Source organism: Sceloporus undulatus, chromosome 4, assembly GCF_019175285.1.
Source record: "Sceloporus undulatus isolate JIND9_A2432 ecotype Alabama chromosome 4, SceUnd_v1.1, whole genome shotgun sequence".
NCBI classification, from domain to species: domain Eukaryota; kingdom Metazoa; phylum Chordata; class Lepidosauria; order Squamata; family Phrynosomatidae; genus Sceloporus; species Sceloporus undulatus.
This window is the reverse complement of record NC_056525.1, coordinates 120,681,310-120,697,448: the sequence shown is the minus strand read 5'-3', so window position 1 is coordinate 120,697,448 and position 16,139 is coordinate 120,681,310. Positions and strand designations below refer to the sequence as shown.

Here is a 16,139-nt window from a genome sequence, read left to right as displayed (position 1 = left end):
GTAGCTACCTCAATGTAGTCAAGAAGAGTTATCCTCCTGCCCACTACTCTGCTTGTTCACTTCCGCCTGGACATTATCTCTCCCCGTCATCTATCCCATTACCAGATAATGGTACTATCCGCCATGTCTTTTTTTACTCTTATGTTGGTTGAAGAGTGCAGGGGTTCTGGAGAGAAAAGCAATGATTTGGAGTTACAGGTATGCTTCTGGAAAAACAAATATCCCCCGCTGACGTGCAATTTCCCTCTGATAGATCAGAAGTCTGTCCGTAGTGATTGAAGAATGTACTGCAGTTTAAACAATGTTAATCTTTTATTATGAGATGTCATAACTCCTCTGGAGTCAACAATCCAGACTCCTGAGGAGTCAGATGTCCCCAAATTTGTTTACAGCTCCTGGATACTATTGCCCTTGATCCGAGTGCAGTGGCTGAGGCAACTGGAAGGGCTGCTCTCGAGCAGTAGGTGGAAGACCCTGAAGACACACTCTTATCCTTTAATGCAGCGGTAGCGTCACCTTCCTATGGCCCAACCCTTTAATAACACTATCCTCATGTTGTGGTGACCCCCAACCGATGGTCTCGGTTCCTAGTCCATCTGAAATATGTGTTTTTTCTGATGGTCCTAGGCGACACCCTGGAAGGTTTGCTCAACCTCAAAGGAGTCATGACCCGCAAGTTGAGAACCACTGCTTTAAAGGGTGTTGAAGGTAGAAGGAAGGATTATGCCCATCCGATGGCCTTTAAATAGGAGGCACTGATTATTAAGCACCTTAGTGTCCTGATGACGCTGCCTATAACACCTCCCCAGCAGCTCCAGAGCAGGTGCCCGGTGCAACTCTCTTATCTAGTTTTAACTCAGACTCTTCAGCGTTCATCTATTGGATGACCTTGACTGAGATAACTGAATTAATCCTGTTTCAAGTCGCTGCGAGCGTGGATTTATTTAGACTACTGACATTTCTATAACACTTCCTATACCAGGTTATACCAGCTCTTGGGTTTTCTTTCATCCTGTTGGGATAATCTTGTCGCTCTGGACTGGATTACCAATGCTTGCAATGTCTGGGCCACTTACTGACTGGAACCGACAGACAATAGATAAGCATAAGTAAATGGTGACCTCACTGAAATGATTGATTCAAAGGGCATGTATTTGTGACTGTATCAATTTATGTGTGGCCGTTGTGAATAAAACTGTATTTTGAAGTAATGCGAGAGAACTTTGGCAATAAACTGTATTCAGTGACTTCTAGTATTTCTAGTTATTATGATGTTAGTTGATTGTTAGTTTGAGCTAACGACTAGTAACATCTGGGACCAATTGTCCAAAACCATATATGTCGACCCACTAGCTGATCTTGGGGCAAATCACACTCTTTCATGGGTAGTGGAGAGAAGGCCATCCCGTCTCTGAACAAATCTTACCAAGAAAACTACATGTAGGTGTTTCTTTCCCTTAATGGTCCAAAACAATCTAAAAAGCCACACAACAACATCATTATAGAAATGATTCAACCCCCCCCCACAATATTTGTTTACACACACACTTAATATATATATGCTCATTTCAGATGTAAATGTTTGGCATTAAGTTTAACCAGAGAACATCAAACTGAGAATAAAGAATCACTCTTTTATAACAACATACACACACAAACTAGACGATTGTTTTCCTGGCATAGTCTACTAAGTGATTTGATTCCCCTCAGGCTTCAGTGAAAAACAACTCATTTGTGTCAGAATCAAGTCCTTTGGGCAAATTCCTTGAGGCATCCCCTGAATAATGTATTAGTGGTGAGCATTCCTAGTCTTTTGCACTCTCTCTCGATCTCATCGCTCTGAAGTAGCTATTATTATGTTGACAGTGATAATCAGAATTGAAATCAAAATATCATCCAGATTAAATGGAATTTCTCTTGGAAATCCAGTAGTACCACTAGAAATGTACTTACACTTCACAGTTATTAAGCAGACTGTAATAACTGCCATGCCACCCTTCCTATGGAGTACTTGGATTGTGATACGGAAACTGTCAAATACTCAATATTCAGGGGAGTGCATTAGAGGATTCCAAGAACCCACCAAATACAAATATAGTATCCCACGGATAGGATATACAGTGGAATGGCGCTGCTGTAAGTGCAGTGGGATTACCCTGAGTGTGCATCGAAGCAGGTAAATTTGGTCGAACACAGCTTCAACGACAAAGCCACACACAAACCAAACAGCTGATTTTTCCAAACTCTGCATATAGCACTATATTTGCCGTGCATTCCTAGTTTTGTGGTTGCCCACCTAATGTAAATGTGGAGCCGAGGACCCATAATCGGGACATAAGGACCTCCCTTGACAATATTCAGCGATGTGCCATGAAAGCCAACTATGACACGTGAGGCCTTTCTCTATGTACCGTTCTGTGGCAGAACAACCCTCAATATTTCTGAAATCGTTCTTCTTGTGATGCTGCCTGGAATGGAACAAACTCTTTACAGACAGCCACAGATTCATGGCTTTTTAGCCTCTTCAAGGTTTTAAGGACAACCTGTATAATGGTGTCTGTATTGACCCTATGCATGTGTTCAACAACCTAACCCATAATCTTCCATATGCCCTCGGTGATTTCTCAGCAGAACACTTAAGGCTTCATCCAGATGACCGTCAAGTACGCGCTACAAAACTTTAAATAACAAATTGCATGTATAAACCTGAGCCATATTTTAGGTAATACAGAGAGTAAAGGCCACATTCATGCAACTCCTTTTATTTAAAGTGTTTCCTTCGGTCCCAGTAAATGGTTCTCAGCCCATTTAAAACAGGAATGAGTAAATGTGACTAGGGACTGTAGGAGCTAGGTTATCTTTCCAGGAGACCTGAGGGCTGCACCTCACCATACTTTCTTGCCATTTAGGGTCAAAAGGCCCTTTTAAACAGCATGAAGTGGAACAAGATCTTCCTGATAGTTCCTTTTTCCAAAAAAAGTATGTAGAAATGTGCCCTTCACCCCAGGGACATTTGGACCATTTCTGGAAGACCTTTTTAAAATTTTACTAAAATTGTTTTGAACCTGAAAAAGGCCCTCCATGTGCCGTGTGCATTTGGAATCTGGCATTCTGCCACACACACACACACACCGCACACACATGACCACCAGGAGTGTGTGTGCAAAATTATCCGGGGTTGTCTGCAGCTTGCAGGCACCTTTGCCCATCCCTGATTAAAAGAACTGGGAATGCAGTCAGAGCTAGAAGTAATTCCTTTCCACGAGATCCCGTCGTCCCCACAGACCATTACTCCAGAAAAGAAGGCTGTAATGAGAGATACCCACTATTCAGTTTACTATATCAGTGAAACTGATTGGCCCGAATAAAGTTGCTTTTGTTTTGTTGTGTCCAGACCTTGCGACGACATAGGGCATTGCTGCTTCCAGAAAAAGTCTGAGGGGAGCAGTACTTTAAAAAGTGGAGTGACAAGATGGCCTCTGACCTGGATGCTGCATGCTTGCATCAATGGGCCCAAAGGAACATGACATCTGCTTGTTAAAGGACCTTGGAGCAGATCGAAGGAGGGAATCTTTGCCAAAATCTGGACACTCCACCAGACAGACAAAACAGACAACAGATATTCTTCGCCATCTTGCTAAGATTAGGAACAAACCTGCTGCTGATCTTGGTCCGCCTCCTTTGAGCAGTCCACCCTTGTTCCTAGTTTCCCAAGATTTTACTCCCATGACGATGTCTAATTTTCCTCTATAGCCTTGCAAGTGTCATTTATTATTTATGAATGTTGAATACTTTATAGCTGGCTTTTCCGCATGACCTAACGATGCGTGCACCTCTGGTTCTCCTCCCCCTATTTTACCTCCCCAAACCTGTGGGCAGGATAGGTTTCAGAGAATGACTGACCAGATTACCCTGTGAATTTTAGTCTCTTGGGACGGCTTATGGACCCTCCCAAGGCCACACCTCAAACCGCTAGGCCATAGTCTCTTGCTCGGTTAACTATCCCATCTTCCGAGGCTTTGCCCTTACAGGTTTTTTACACATTAAGCAGGCATGAGCAGAACTATTACCATGCTATGCTACTGCTATGTGCTGTTCTTGTCAGCAGACAAAGGAGGAGCATCACTTCTAGGCAGATGTGTTGTGAATGGCTAGAGTGTAATATCACTCAGGCTGCATCGCCTGCAAATAATCCCATTTGCACACTCAACCACCCGGCTCAATCTAAGAATTCTGGGAATATAGTTTGATGTGGACCAGACCTCAGCAACCAAAGCTAACTATTCATAAAAACTTAATATCCGGACTTCCACACCACTGACCATGGCAGTTAACGTGTGCCAAACGATGTTCTGCAGTGCACTGCAGCCTCAAAGTGGATGGGCCAAATGAGATTGAAACCCGGTGCCTTCAGAGTGAATAGTATGTGAATAAAATAGGGGATTGCATGCTTTGCTTTTTACTATCTTTTAAGTGTTTTAAAGTGTTCATAGTGTTTTTTTAAAGCTGTTTAACTTTGAACTTTGTTCAATAGGTTTTAGCTGTACAGTTTGTTTTAGTGTGTGAGCCACCTGGGTTCAGTACCAGGGGATATACATTAAATAATAATAGGTGTAAGTAACCAAACTAATTATGCTGGAAGTACAATTAGAAGCCACTTTTGCTCTTCAAATCTTAAATCTGTGCGCAATACATTTGGAACCACAGCTGGCCGAAAAAATGGGAACTAGAAAAGGTGCGAACGGCACATAAGATGCAGTACATGGAGCACCTGCTAGAAGCAAGAGACAGCACTTTGAGGCTGACAATAACATCCACAACCCCAATAGTGCTACCTTTATCTGGGGCTGTTTGGTGTGGGAAAAACGACCGTTGGCTTTCTCATATGTTTCTAGGAGTATGATTGGTGTGGTGGTGCTTTGACGTTTTGTCTGCTTGTGGGCTTCCCGCATTTGACTACTGTGTGACAGAATGCCAGATTGATACCTTTGTCTGATCTAGTATGGCTCTCTTATGCCTCTTAGGGATAAATAAAGACCCTCCTTAACTGAACTGTAATTTGATCTTTTTTTTAATTGCATCTCGATTGTACAAAACATCCCCTGTGAATCCAGCACATTTGTTTTCTCTCTGAAATTAAAACCACAGTCCCCTTTTTCCCCTCTTCTTTTTCATAATGAGGTATACGCTGCCTAAGGAAATGGCGGCGGAAGGACGCATCAGGGAAGCCTAACTAACCTCCAGACTGTGTTAAATTGATTGGATTGGGAGTGGAGGGATATCTTCTAGTACAACGCATCCAACTGTGAAGCATACAGAACTTCCTGCTTTGGGTGGCCCTGTTCGACGCAACCTTCTATTTTGGCGTACTTAAGTCAAGAGTCATCCAGTGTCCCCTATGTGAATCAGGCATATATTTTCCAACCACTCCATACTGGATTTACGCCTTGCTATTGTACAGGTACAATTTGAGCAACGCACTACACATATTAACAGCTCAATCTCGGCCTCATCAGATGTCTGTTGACTATGTAATTGACTAAGCTTACTCCCTAGTTGAAGCGCCTGCTTAGGATCAATCCCCACCCCCTAAAAAAAAAAACAGTAGACTATGGAAAAGGAGTTTCACACAAAAACCAATAGAAGAGCAGAGACCATCATGAAGACACTTTGTTTAGGCCAACTTTAAAAATATAATTTGCTTTAACTTATTACTGCATTTTTGTCTACAATGCGCATCAGTCTAATGAGTTTATCCAACGGGAGAATTTCTCTTAAATTGAATGAAAGAAAGTGGGGCCAAACACATTCACTTAAAGTCCTAGTTTCGCGCAATACGTGATGTGCAGCATTCGAACTGGCTCCCCATGCCCGAAATAGCAGCATGCCCCAATGATGTGGCAGTCTATCCACGCAATGACGTGAACCGCATGATTGCTTCGGACTGACTCCCATTCCCGATTGTGGTCTGGGTTATCATCATAACTAAACCCCATTTGCATTCGATGCCACAGATTACACTCCATTCCCATTCTGATAAACTCCTCAATCTGTTGTCATTCCCAACTAGAGTAGAACTGTGGATCACATGACAACCTTATAACAACTAATTTTAGCACTTATTCCAAATCTTTTTAGTTGGGACTACTAAGCGTTAGGATCAGGATCTAACCCTAATACAGCCCATGCTGTAGCAGGAGGTCAAGGTTCATTTTCCACTCTTCCAGTACAGCTGGAAACAAGAGTGTTGAAAATGTGGCGCTCTAGAGCAACACAAAAGACCGTGTCCCTTTCTCTGCAACACCCAGAGACTAACATGTGTCTGCCGCAGAGGACCATGCCTGAAGCTACCGGTGAGTCTGTGACCAACTGAAGCTGCATCAAAGGACTTTCTCAGCCAATCAATTTGATAGCCACCAATTTCTTTAGTCATAGCTAAACCTGTTTAGAGCAGTTGTGCAGTGGATGAGTGTGAAGAGGCGCTTGAATCAGGATCAAACCTTTGCTCAGCCAGGAAACCACTGGTGACCTTAGGCAATGACACATTTTCAGCCTATGTGGAAGACAGTGGTAAATTTCTTCTGAGACATCTTGCTGGTCTCCAAAGGTTTTGCTCGGGTCCATAGTCAGGTACATAACAACAAACCCTTTTACACTTTTTTTCCCACTCCTTTAATGAACTTTGGCCCCACGACAGGCCCAAAAAAGCGCTGGTCATTTGGCGGTAGCGTTTAATGATGCCTGCTCCAAGAGTCCAAGCCACCCCAAGCCACTTCCGTCTTTAGGATGGAGCATACTTTGGCATGGCTCTGACTCTTAGTACCGCTCATTTAAACCGCATACCTCCAACGTGACTCAAGCAGCTTTATTTTGGCCTGTCTGTATGGGCCCTTTGTTACTATCGAAGGGCTAGTGCCTTACACGCAAAGACTCCGTGTTGGCCTGAAGGGCTGAAACGATGCATGGATTATCTTTGGTGCGAATCATGCCTGGGGGAATGCAAATATGAAAATGCTGCCTCATGCCTCAAACTCTGACCACACAGGAATGTTTTTCTGACCCTAGAGAAATGTTGAGGCTTTTTGGCTTCTGGCCCCTTCACACTTCTAACATGGCATGGATCCAGGGCCATGCTGGATATGGACTAGGCTGTAGAATATGATAAATCTGAGTGTCGAGAGCCGCAGGGCACTGGTTTGAGCACTGGACGGAGACCAGGGTCGATCTCTGCTTGGCCATGCAAACCCATTGCTGCCCTGCGCAAATCACATGCTCTCACCTTAGAGGAGGCGCAATGGCAAACCTCCCGAACAAATCTGCCAAGTAAACCCCCGATCGGCGTCGAGGGTTCCTACAGGGGAACGACTGAAGGCACACACACACAACATCCGCCTAATACACACAAGTCTGGAGCTCTCTAACACATCAAGCAATGAACAGCTCTGTGTGGAGGGGGAGGGACATGACCCACCATGTGTCTGTAAGTTTTCTCCTTAATAGCACTACTTACAAACTATGTGGAGCCAAGGGGCTACATACCTCGCCAAGACTAAGTAAGTCTTGTTCCTCAAACGGCAACGTTGGGAGCAAGATGGCATTCCAGGATGAGGCTGTAGAGTCCACCCCACTTAAGGGTCACCCAGTGCTGCCCCATCCTGCATGCCTCCCATGACACCTCTGCCATAAGGCCGCACACTTCCCCAGTCACTTCTCGCCAGTACTTGGCGCTGCTCCCAAGGGAGCAGGTGACAAGGGAGCAGCCACTGAGACTGGTGTTTTGAATGTTAGAGACCAAATATCAAGAAATACATGTTGGGATGTGCGTGTAGCGGTCATCCAAACAAAGGGCGCTCGTGCAACTTGGGGACCATTGTTTAACTGATTAAACAATTTTAGGTCCCAAAAGAAAAATCGGTTCCCTATACTAGTGACCCCATATTCAGACGAGGCAAACAGAAGATCTGGCTCAGCAGGCTTCTCTGAGGCACTTTAACACCTTCGTTAAGCCCAAGCCAAGTTCTCGCGTCAAATGCCTTGGACTCTGAGAAAGAACCGCACAATCCTTCCCCTTCCTACAAACACCAAACAGCGTCCGGTGGCACAGTGTCAAAGCTCAAGGCTGCGAGTCCATCAGCCAGGACTCGGGTCCACTCAGCCCGTTCCCGAGGCTGCTAAATGAGTACCCAGCTTGTTGGCGGCAATAGGCTTACAGTGTCAACCGCTTAGCGACTGTGCAGTGGGTATGAAACCGCCGTAAATGGAGTGCTATTGCTATTGTGAATTATACTTTTCCAAAATCTCCTCCGAGGAAGGGCCTCCCATTCTGCTTGGCCTTGCTTCTGAACCAAGGCGGCAAGAGAAACCAGCCAGCCTGCTTCAGCAGACGGACTCTGCCACAATACAGCCAGAACTGCAAGACCCTGCGCCCCTGCAGAACTCTCCAGCCTGACGCCACTTTCACGCCTGGCTCAGTGCCTAGGGATATGGGAACTGTAGCTTGCGAGACATTTGCTTCTCTGTCAGAAGCTCGGGCCACCCAACTACAAATCCCAGGATTCCCTAGCACTGAGCCAGGGCAGTCTAAACGTGGCTGTCAAACCGGATTATTCGCAGCGCAGCGCACCAGAGACGTCCCGTTCTCACCCTTGAGGCGCACCACACTGTTGCAGAGATACACCGTTGACCACCACATTCAACTACCCAGCCAACCCGGATCTGGGTGTTGGGAATGGCAGAGCTCGGTCGCCAACGAAGACAGCACCTATTATTGGTATATTATAAATCGATATCCGAACCATAGGCCAAGAAAAAAAAACAAGAAGAACAAAAATACTAATAAAAAAAGTCCAACGAAAATAGTTAAAGATTAATTTAATACTGTAATATATTTCCTCTACTAAAAGGTCATATACCAATAGAATTAAAAATCTAAACAATTTTATAATAAATAATAATACTAAATTTATACCAATAATAATACTAAATTTATAAATAAATAAACTATAATATTATCATAAATTATAATATATATAACCGGCTTCGTAACGGGCTGCTCGTGAGACGGCGTAACGGGTTTGGAGCAGCTGAGCCTGGAGAAGCGAGACGGAGAGGAGCCGAAGCCGTTGGGGGGTCGCCAGCGACGGCTCACACCGCTGTTCGTTCCCTCCTCCACTCCCACGCAGCGCGGTTGCCCTGACGCCCAGCCAGCCACTAGCCGGGCGTCGGGAGTGGGAGGGAGGAGAGTACGCGAGGAAGGGACGAGTTTGGCGGTGCACCAACCGAAGTGTCGTCCGGTCTTTGGGCCGCGACCGGAAGGGAGGGTTGAATGGGGGGTGAAGCTCGCCGGGGTGGCGGGCGGCGGCAGCAGCATGGCGTCTCGCGCGGTCTCCCGACTTGCTCTGTGAGGCGCGAGGGGCCGGTTCTCCTCTGGCCGCTGGCTCCGGTCTTTCCTGCGGCGGCGCCTCTCCCTTCCCCCTCCTCTCTCCTGCCCCCCCTCCTCCCAGGAAGCGCCTCCTGGGCCCGACGCGGGAGAGGCGCAGGGGAGGAGCCGAAGAGGAGACCAGGAGGCACGGCGGCGGTAGCATGGCTGCCTCCTGGCGCCGGGAAGGCCCCGGCGTGAGGCCCGGCGCTGGCCAGCGAGAGAAGAGCGGAGGCGGAGGATGAGCTGCTTTGCCTCAGTATCTCCGTGAGAGGGAAGGGGCAATGCCTAGCATGGGATGCATGGCTGGCGTGTATGTCTCCCTTGAACCCGAGAACCGGGGGACCGGGGACCGGAGAGAAAGGAGAGAGGGATGCTGATGGAGCCTCTCTATTGTTATTGTTATTATTCTTATTTATATTTGCCCTGTAATCCTCTGCCCCGGAAGGTTCTTCTCTGGCTGCATACACACTGGAGCCTCCGCTCTGGCCGCAGACGAACTCAGCTCCCATCCCTAGCCTTCAGCCGAGCTTACAATCGGTGCCAAACGGTTTTGCCCAGGTGGCGCAGCCTAGGTACGGATTCCCGCATGGGGACGGACGGCCTTGTGGCCTCTCCTACTTGTTACTATATGATCCTAAGCGCCCACCAGGCAGCCGGATGTGTCAGCCTTTCTACTAACCGCATACACAGGTCTGGGGTTCCATAACGCTTTTCGTCTGGGTTTGGGCTCTTGCAGCTTGCCCATGCCCTGCGTCGCAAGCGTGGGAGCACCCATCCCCTTCTCTGCCATGCAGGGACTCACCATCAACGCTCTCCCAGTGACAGATGGCACCCAGCCCTGTTTAAAGGCACCCAGAAGAAGGAGCCCACTATGCTCTTGCAGCCTGCCCCACTGTTCGCCATTGGAAGGTTTTCCTAAGTTGAGTGATCTTTCCCCTCTACCTTGAACTGTTGATCTGGGTCCTATTCTCTCAGGACCCATTGACAGAGGCCTTCCAGCCTCCGCTTAAAGCCTCCAAGGAAGGAGACTAAAGGGCGTGTTTCCACTGCGGACAGCCCTATTCAGGAAGGTCCTCCTAATGTTGATCTGGAATCTCTTTTCTGCAGCTTCATCATTGCTCCTGTTCATTGCAGCCATAGAAAACAACTTACCAGGCTCAGATGATGCCCCTTTGACTACTAACAGAACTATCAAGCCCACTCATTGGCCTGTTACAGACTCCAAATAAAGCGCTCGGTCTCTTTGGAGCGTATGCTATTAAACGATGCATGGGTCCTAAGCGTCCAAGTCATGTCACAGCCCACACCCATCCTACGCAATGGGCTGCGCTTTGTGCAGCTTCCGGCCTCTTAGGCTGCATGCACATTTAATGATACCTCCAAAGCGACCCGAAGCAGCTTTCTTTTGGCGTCGTACAGGCCACCGTCTGTTAAAAAACCTCTTGCCTATGCATGCACATACATGTCCTGAATCATAGATTTGGAAGAGACCCCCAATAAGGGCCATCCAGCCCAACCCCTTTCTGCCATGCAGGAAACTCTCAATCAAAGCATCCCCATTGCCAGATGGCCATCCACCTCCCTTAAAGACTCCAAGAAGGAGACTCCACCAGGCGCCAAAGGAGTGTGTCCACTATCAAACGCTCTTACGTTGGAAGTTCTTCCTAATGTTGACGTGGAATCGCTTTCCTCTAGCTTTGCATCCGAGATATACATATATATATATAAGAAGGTCGCGCTCCAGGCGTTTTGGGTGGGGTGGGTGATATTGGAAAGTTGGGAGAGAACTGCTTCTGTTTGTCATGTGGGTGAGGGCTCTGGGGTCTTATGAGAACGGAGGTATGGTAGACAATCATGGGCAGGGGGGCAATGACATTTCATGTCGTGGGGGAGAAGGTTTGGATGAACAGCCGGAATGCATAACAGAGAAGAATAGGTTGTTAAGGAAGTGACGCCAGGGACTTTGATCGATCATCCACGGACTTGTAGTGGCAATGAGGCGCATACACTGTCTGTAAAGGTACATTCCTCCACTGTGTTTGCCTGTGTTCTTCAATACAGAGACATGCCCCATTGTGCTATGTAGCCTCCTCCACTTTGTAAAATGGCACCCCATTTGACCCAGGTGCAAAGTGAAACCCCCCGCCATGGATATGCCTGAATCTGTTATTCTGTTCCACGGTTTCTAACTCCTACAACACATTTTTGCACAAATACGTACTGGATTATATTTTGGCGAAAAAAATCAACAACCCTGCGTAGCAGGAAGACACAACCGAGGCCTTATCACGTGCGTTGTGCACACAGTGCACATATATCCTAAAGCCACTGAACAAGGCAACATAACTAAAGAAGAAAAGGGCTTCCCATCTTCAGCAGAGAAGCTGCCAGATATTCTGTGTATCTTATATCATCTGTAATTTCGATTCATCTGTAAGAATTCCTAGTGACGCAACTTGTAGACGTTCACTGCTGGAATTCATCGCCCTGAGTGATACTTTTTCTCAGGACCACCAGTGAAGACTGTCTTTCCAGAGGTTCCTCATTCCTTGTGTTTGGCAGAAGCCTTTGCGTGAGCGCTTCACTGGTTACCCTGCTTACGGACTCTTCGTCAAACCATTCCTATCTTTTGCGTAGTCTTACTCTTTCACCAAATCTTGGAAGTCCTGCTGCCAGTTTCAGGTTTAAACACAACTTGTATCCGCCTTCACCTATCAAATGTAGGTAGCACCTGTTGATTGAGCTCCCATACCTTCTACGCTGAGGCTGATGAGATGTATGTCTGTTTCCATCGAGGACTGTCGATAAAGAGTATAGCCAGGTATTGTTCTCTGTCTAGCCCCTTTTTCTTCTCTTGGGCGAAATGTTGGGAACCAAGCGGATAGAAAAAGCAGCAGGTGTCTTTGGGTATGTGGCCTCTTTTGGCTCCATTCAGTCTGATTTCCTATGAGAGGTAATGAAAGATGGATTCACCCTGGATTTTGACATCAAAGCATGTCCTACTGCTTTTGTTAGCGTTCTTGTGGTACAATGTTTGGAAACATCTTGGGGCCCTTGGAGATCAGGTCCGCTGTGTCAGGGTTTGCGCTTGGTGGCTTAATCATTTTGGTTTGAATGAACCAGAATAGCTGTCATTAAGTTGGCCCACTAGGTTTTTAAGTGCTGTCGACAGGTTCATGCCTCTCACCCAATGCCCTTTTACATCTAGGAAAGTCCTTGTATGCTCTTTTCTTACTTAGCGTTTGATATCATCAACACAGGGAGATGCTCAGTATCTATCTCTTTAACTACATCTCCTGTTTCATTTAAGCCTTAACCAAATTTGGAGCGCCTTCAGAAGAAGAATTGACACCGTCCGACTGAATCTGGAAGAACCTAGTGATGGAACATCTTAGCTCTAAAGGATAAATACAGTGACCTTCTTCTGCGGGCCTATCTGGACACCACACACACCCGTGTAACCAACAAAAAAGTATGCTCGACTCCATCAGTTAAGGGGCTCGTGCTTGCGCATGGCAGGCCTTATCACCATGGCATCACCCATTCATTTCAGCATAAGCTGAAAGCCCGTATGGCATGGGCACCTGTATATGACACTTGCGGAGGCCCCATTGATGCAGCTTTCCATTCCCACCATCACCCCTGACTTTAGGATAAGCAGACGCTCTTGTCTTTAGAACAACTTCTTATTCGTAATCTGAGTAAAAGCTGGACTCTCTTTTGGAAGCTGGAGCTGCTGTGATCCTAGGCCTGTTACAGATGCAAAATAAAGCCTTTTCGGGTCTCTTTGAGTATCTGTTTAATGATATGCCACCCCTAAGAATCGGAAGCTGCACCAAAGCTGCACTCCCGTGCTTAGGAAGGCGTGGGCTTTGGCGCGACCTCCGGACTCTTAGGACCCAGCCTCATTAAATAGCATACTCAAAGAACCCCAAAGCACTTTATTTTGCCGTCTGAACAGGCCCTACCTCATTTTTATGCTGTCCATTGATTATCCTATGTTCGCCTTGAAGATGATCTCCAGGCACAGCCTCATGCCAGTAATGTGCAGTTTCCTGTTACGTGCAGAAAATAGAATACATGCAGCTTTATTTCATCAATTGTATGGCGCCTAGTGGTCCTTGACCCCCAACTAAAGATGCTGATGAATCCCTTGGAGCAAATGATAGGGTAGGGAATTTTGACCCTCCCATTTCTTGTTGAACTAAGCTCATATAACATTGCCATACTAGGGGCTAATGGAGTTTAGAGTTCAACAAGCTTTTCATGGCCCTGAGTCTCCCCTGGTGTTAGAGACTCTTTGCCCATCCTTGTACTTATGTCCAAACCACCGCAAAACACCAGTTTGAGACCACTTTAACTGCCCGGCTCAGCTAGGGATATGGAACTGTAGTTTGTGAGGCATTTAGCCTTCTCGTCACGAGCTCTGGTGCTACACTTAACTACAATTTCAGGGCAGTTAAAGCCATCTCACACTGGATTATTCTGCAGGGTTTTGGACCTTCGTTACTAACTCTGCAGCACAGGACCTCTGAGCCATGGCCCAGATTGTATTTTCCCTTCCCATTGCCTGAACGGTACTATCTATTTGCATGATCTTCGTGCATTATTTTTTTGTGGCTATGATTCTGTTATTTTTCCATTGTTATTAGACTGTTTTTCCCTTTGTAAATCACTTGTTAAAATCCGAAAAGCAATGTTGAAAAACAGTATAAAAGTCTTCTGACTGTTCTCGAGTCTTTGCACCCGTTAGTACCCAATGCAAGCCCAGGGGCACTTTTTTGATCCTGAAGTTTGAAGGAGCATGTGGTGGAAGCGTACTTGCGCGTTGAGCACTGCGCCTTAGAACCTATTTAGGATTTGCAATGAAACGAAGCGAGGAGAAGCAGTGGAGATGCACGGTCAAGTGCTTCTTGCTGCTGATATCTGCCTTATCAGAAGTGGATGTAGAGTTAGTTCAGTGTGGCAAAGCAGACTGCTGACTGCAACACACCAAGCGGCTATACAAATTAGCGATAAGTCTCTGCGCAGTCTGTAAATGCTTTCACTGTAGAACATCTGTTCTATTTTTGTAGTTGCATCGCTATTCTGTTCCCTTTCTCGAAGGAGTTTACTATTTGGATTACATGTTGCTACCCGGAGGTTCATTTCATAAGGTCTTCATAGCTTCCAAACCTCTGCTTAGATAATGTATCCACTCCTCCAATAATGGTTTAAAAACATTTCATGGAAAAAAAAATGATTTGCCAGTGAGCTAAACTCGAATCTAGCAACTTCTCGCTGTCTTGGTTTCATTTCCCCCACCACTTATTGCCACCAGTGTGGGAGGCATATAAGTGTCTTCCCCCCAACCCCCTCATTTGAACCAATAAAATCCTATACCCTCAGTACTGAGATCTGCATTTGAATTAGGATTGAAATCAAAGTAATTAGACCATTTCAAGGACTAGTCATATCTTTAGAAGTTCGAACACCACGCATACATTTTGGTTCCTATGAAATAGGTACTTTGAATCAAAGCCATTTTTCTTTCTGGCTTCCTGTTTTCATTGGAATGGTCTGTTAACTTGCCTATAGATTGCCACATTGGAGCCCGGTATTTGTCCTGTAAGGGTAGAGCCAAAAATGGGAAGATTCTGTCTTGCATTCTCCGCGCTTCAGCTGGTCTTTCGTATTTCTCTCTAACAGTATTTCCCTGGATAGGGCAGAGAAGAACACTAGTACGTCTATCCAATGAAGGGAAACATTCTCTTCTATGGCTTCCGTTTGTTGCTTTCCTATGGCCGTTTCTGAGAAGTTTGATTCAGCAGTGTCTTTTTAAGCGTATATCAGATAAATCATTTTTTTCAAACTTACAAGAAAAATTTAGGGTAGGGAACCTCGGTTAATATAGCCTGCTTTTGGGGCCTCATCACTCCTGTGTGATTGAGATTACCACAATGTTCAGAGGGTGTCGAAAAATTATCTTTTGCAGAACCTTGACTATCATACTGCAGTTCAGAAAAATCCATATAGGCTTCCGGAAAATCGTGTCTCTGTACCACCGTTTTAAGCCAATATTTTATGCTATTTTCCTTTAGGTCCTTGGTGGTAACCCACACTCCTAGCCTGCAGGCCAAGCAAGCATTTCCCTTTCTGTCTGCTTCTCACCTGCTGCCTCTTAAGATTCATACTTATGTTCAAAGCAGATGCTGCCAAAGCAAATGCAGGACAAAAGCGGATCGGTGGATTAACCTTTTTTTTAGATCCACACATGCTTGATGACTGATTGATTGATAACATATCCTGCAGTCTTCCCAAATGGACCAGGTGGCTTACAATCATTTTAAATGGATCCCGCTCAGACAATTAAGTAATTACACTTTCTAAAATCCATCCATATAGGTACTATACTGTATAGATCTTATTACTAGCAGTCAGTATTAGCCTTTACAGACAGCCAAAAAAGCGCTCGGTCACAGTGGAGAGGTGTTTCAATGATGCTGCATCCTAAGAGCCAGAAGTCGCGCCAAAGCCTGACCACCCTAAGGACTGGAGTGTGGCTTGGTGGCTCTGGATCTTAGGACACAGCCTCATGAACAAACCACCCTCCCACTGGACCGAGCAGCTTCTTTTGGCTGTCTGTAATAGGCCCCTGTCGGTTTACAGTCTTTGCTTAAGCCTTTCAGGAAGTTTTATCGGTTGGAGCAGGTTTATATGTGAGGTTAATTACATAGGC

The 16,139-nt window shown here is 46.0% G+C and overlaps 1 protein-coding gene across 1 annotated transcript in view; it reads left to right on the top strand.

The window, feature by feature from the left end:
• The first annotated feature begins 12,284 nt into the window (after window positions 1-12,284).
• Window positions 12,285-16,139, top strand: part of LOC121929027 (laminin subunit gamma-2-like) — a 40,682-nt gene continuing 36,827 nt past the window's right edge. The window contains exon 1 of the mRNA XM_042464349.1: window positions 12,285-12,328. Coding sequence (XP_042320283.1) covers window positions 12,285-12,328 — 44 coding nt within the window. The remainder of the gene's footprint in view (window positions 12,329-16,139) is intronic.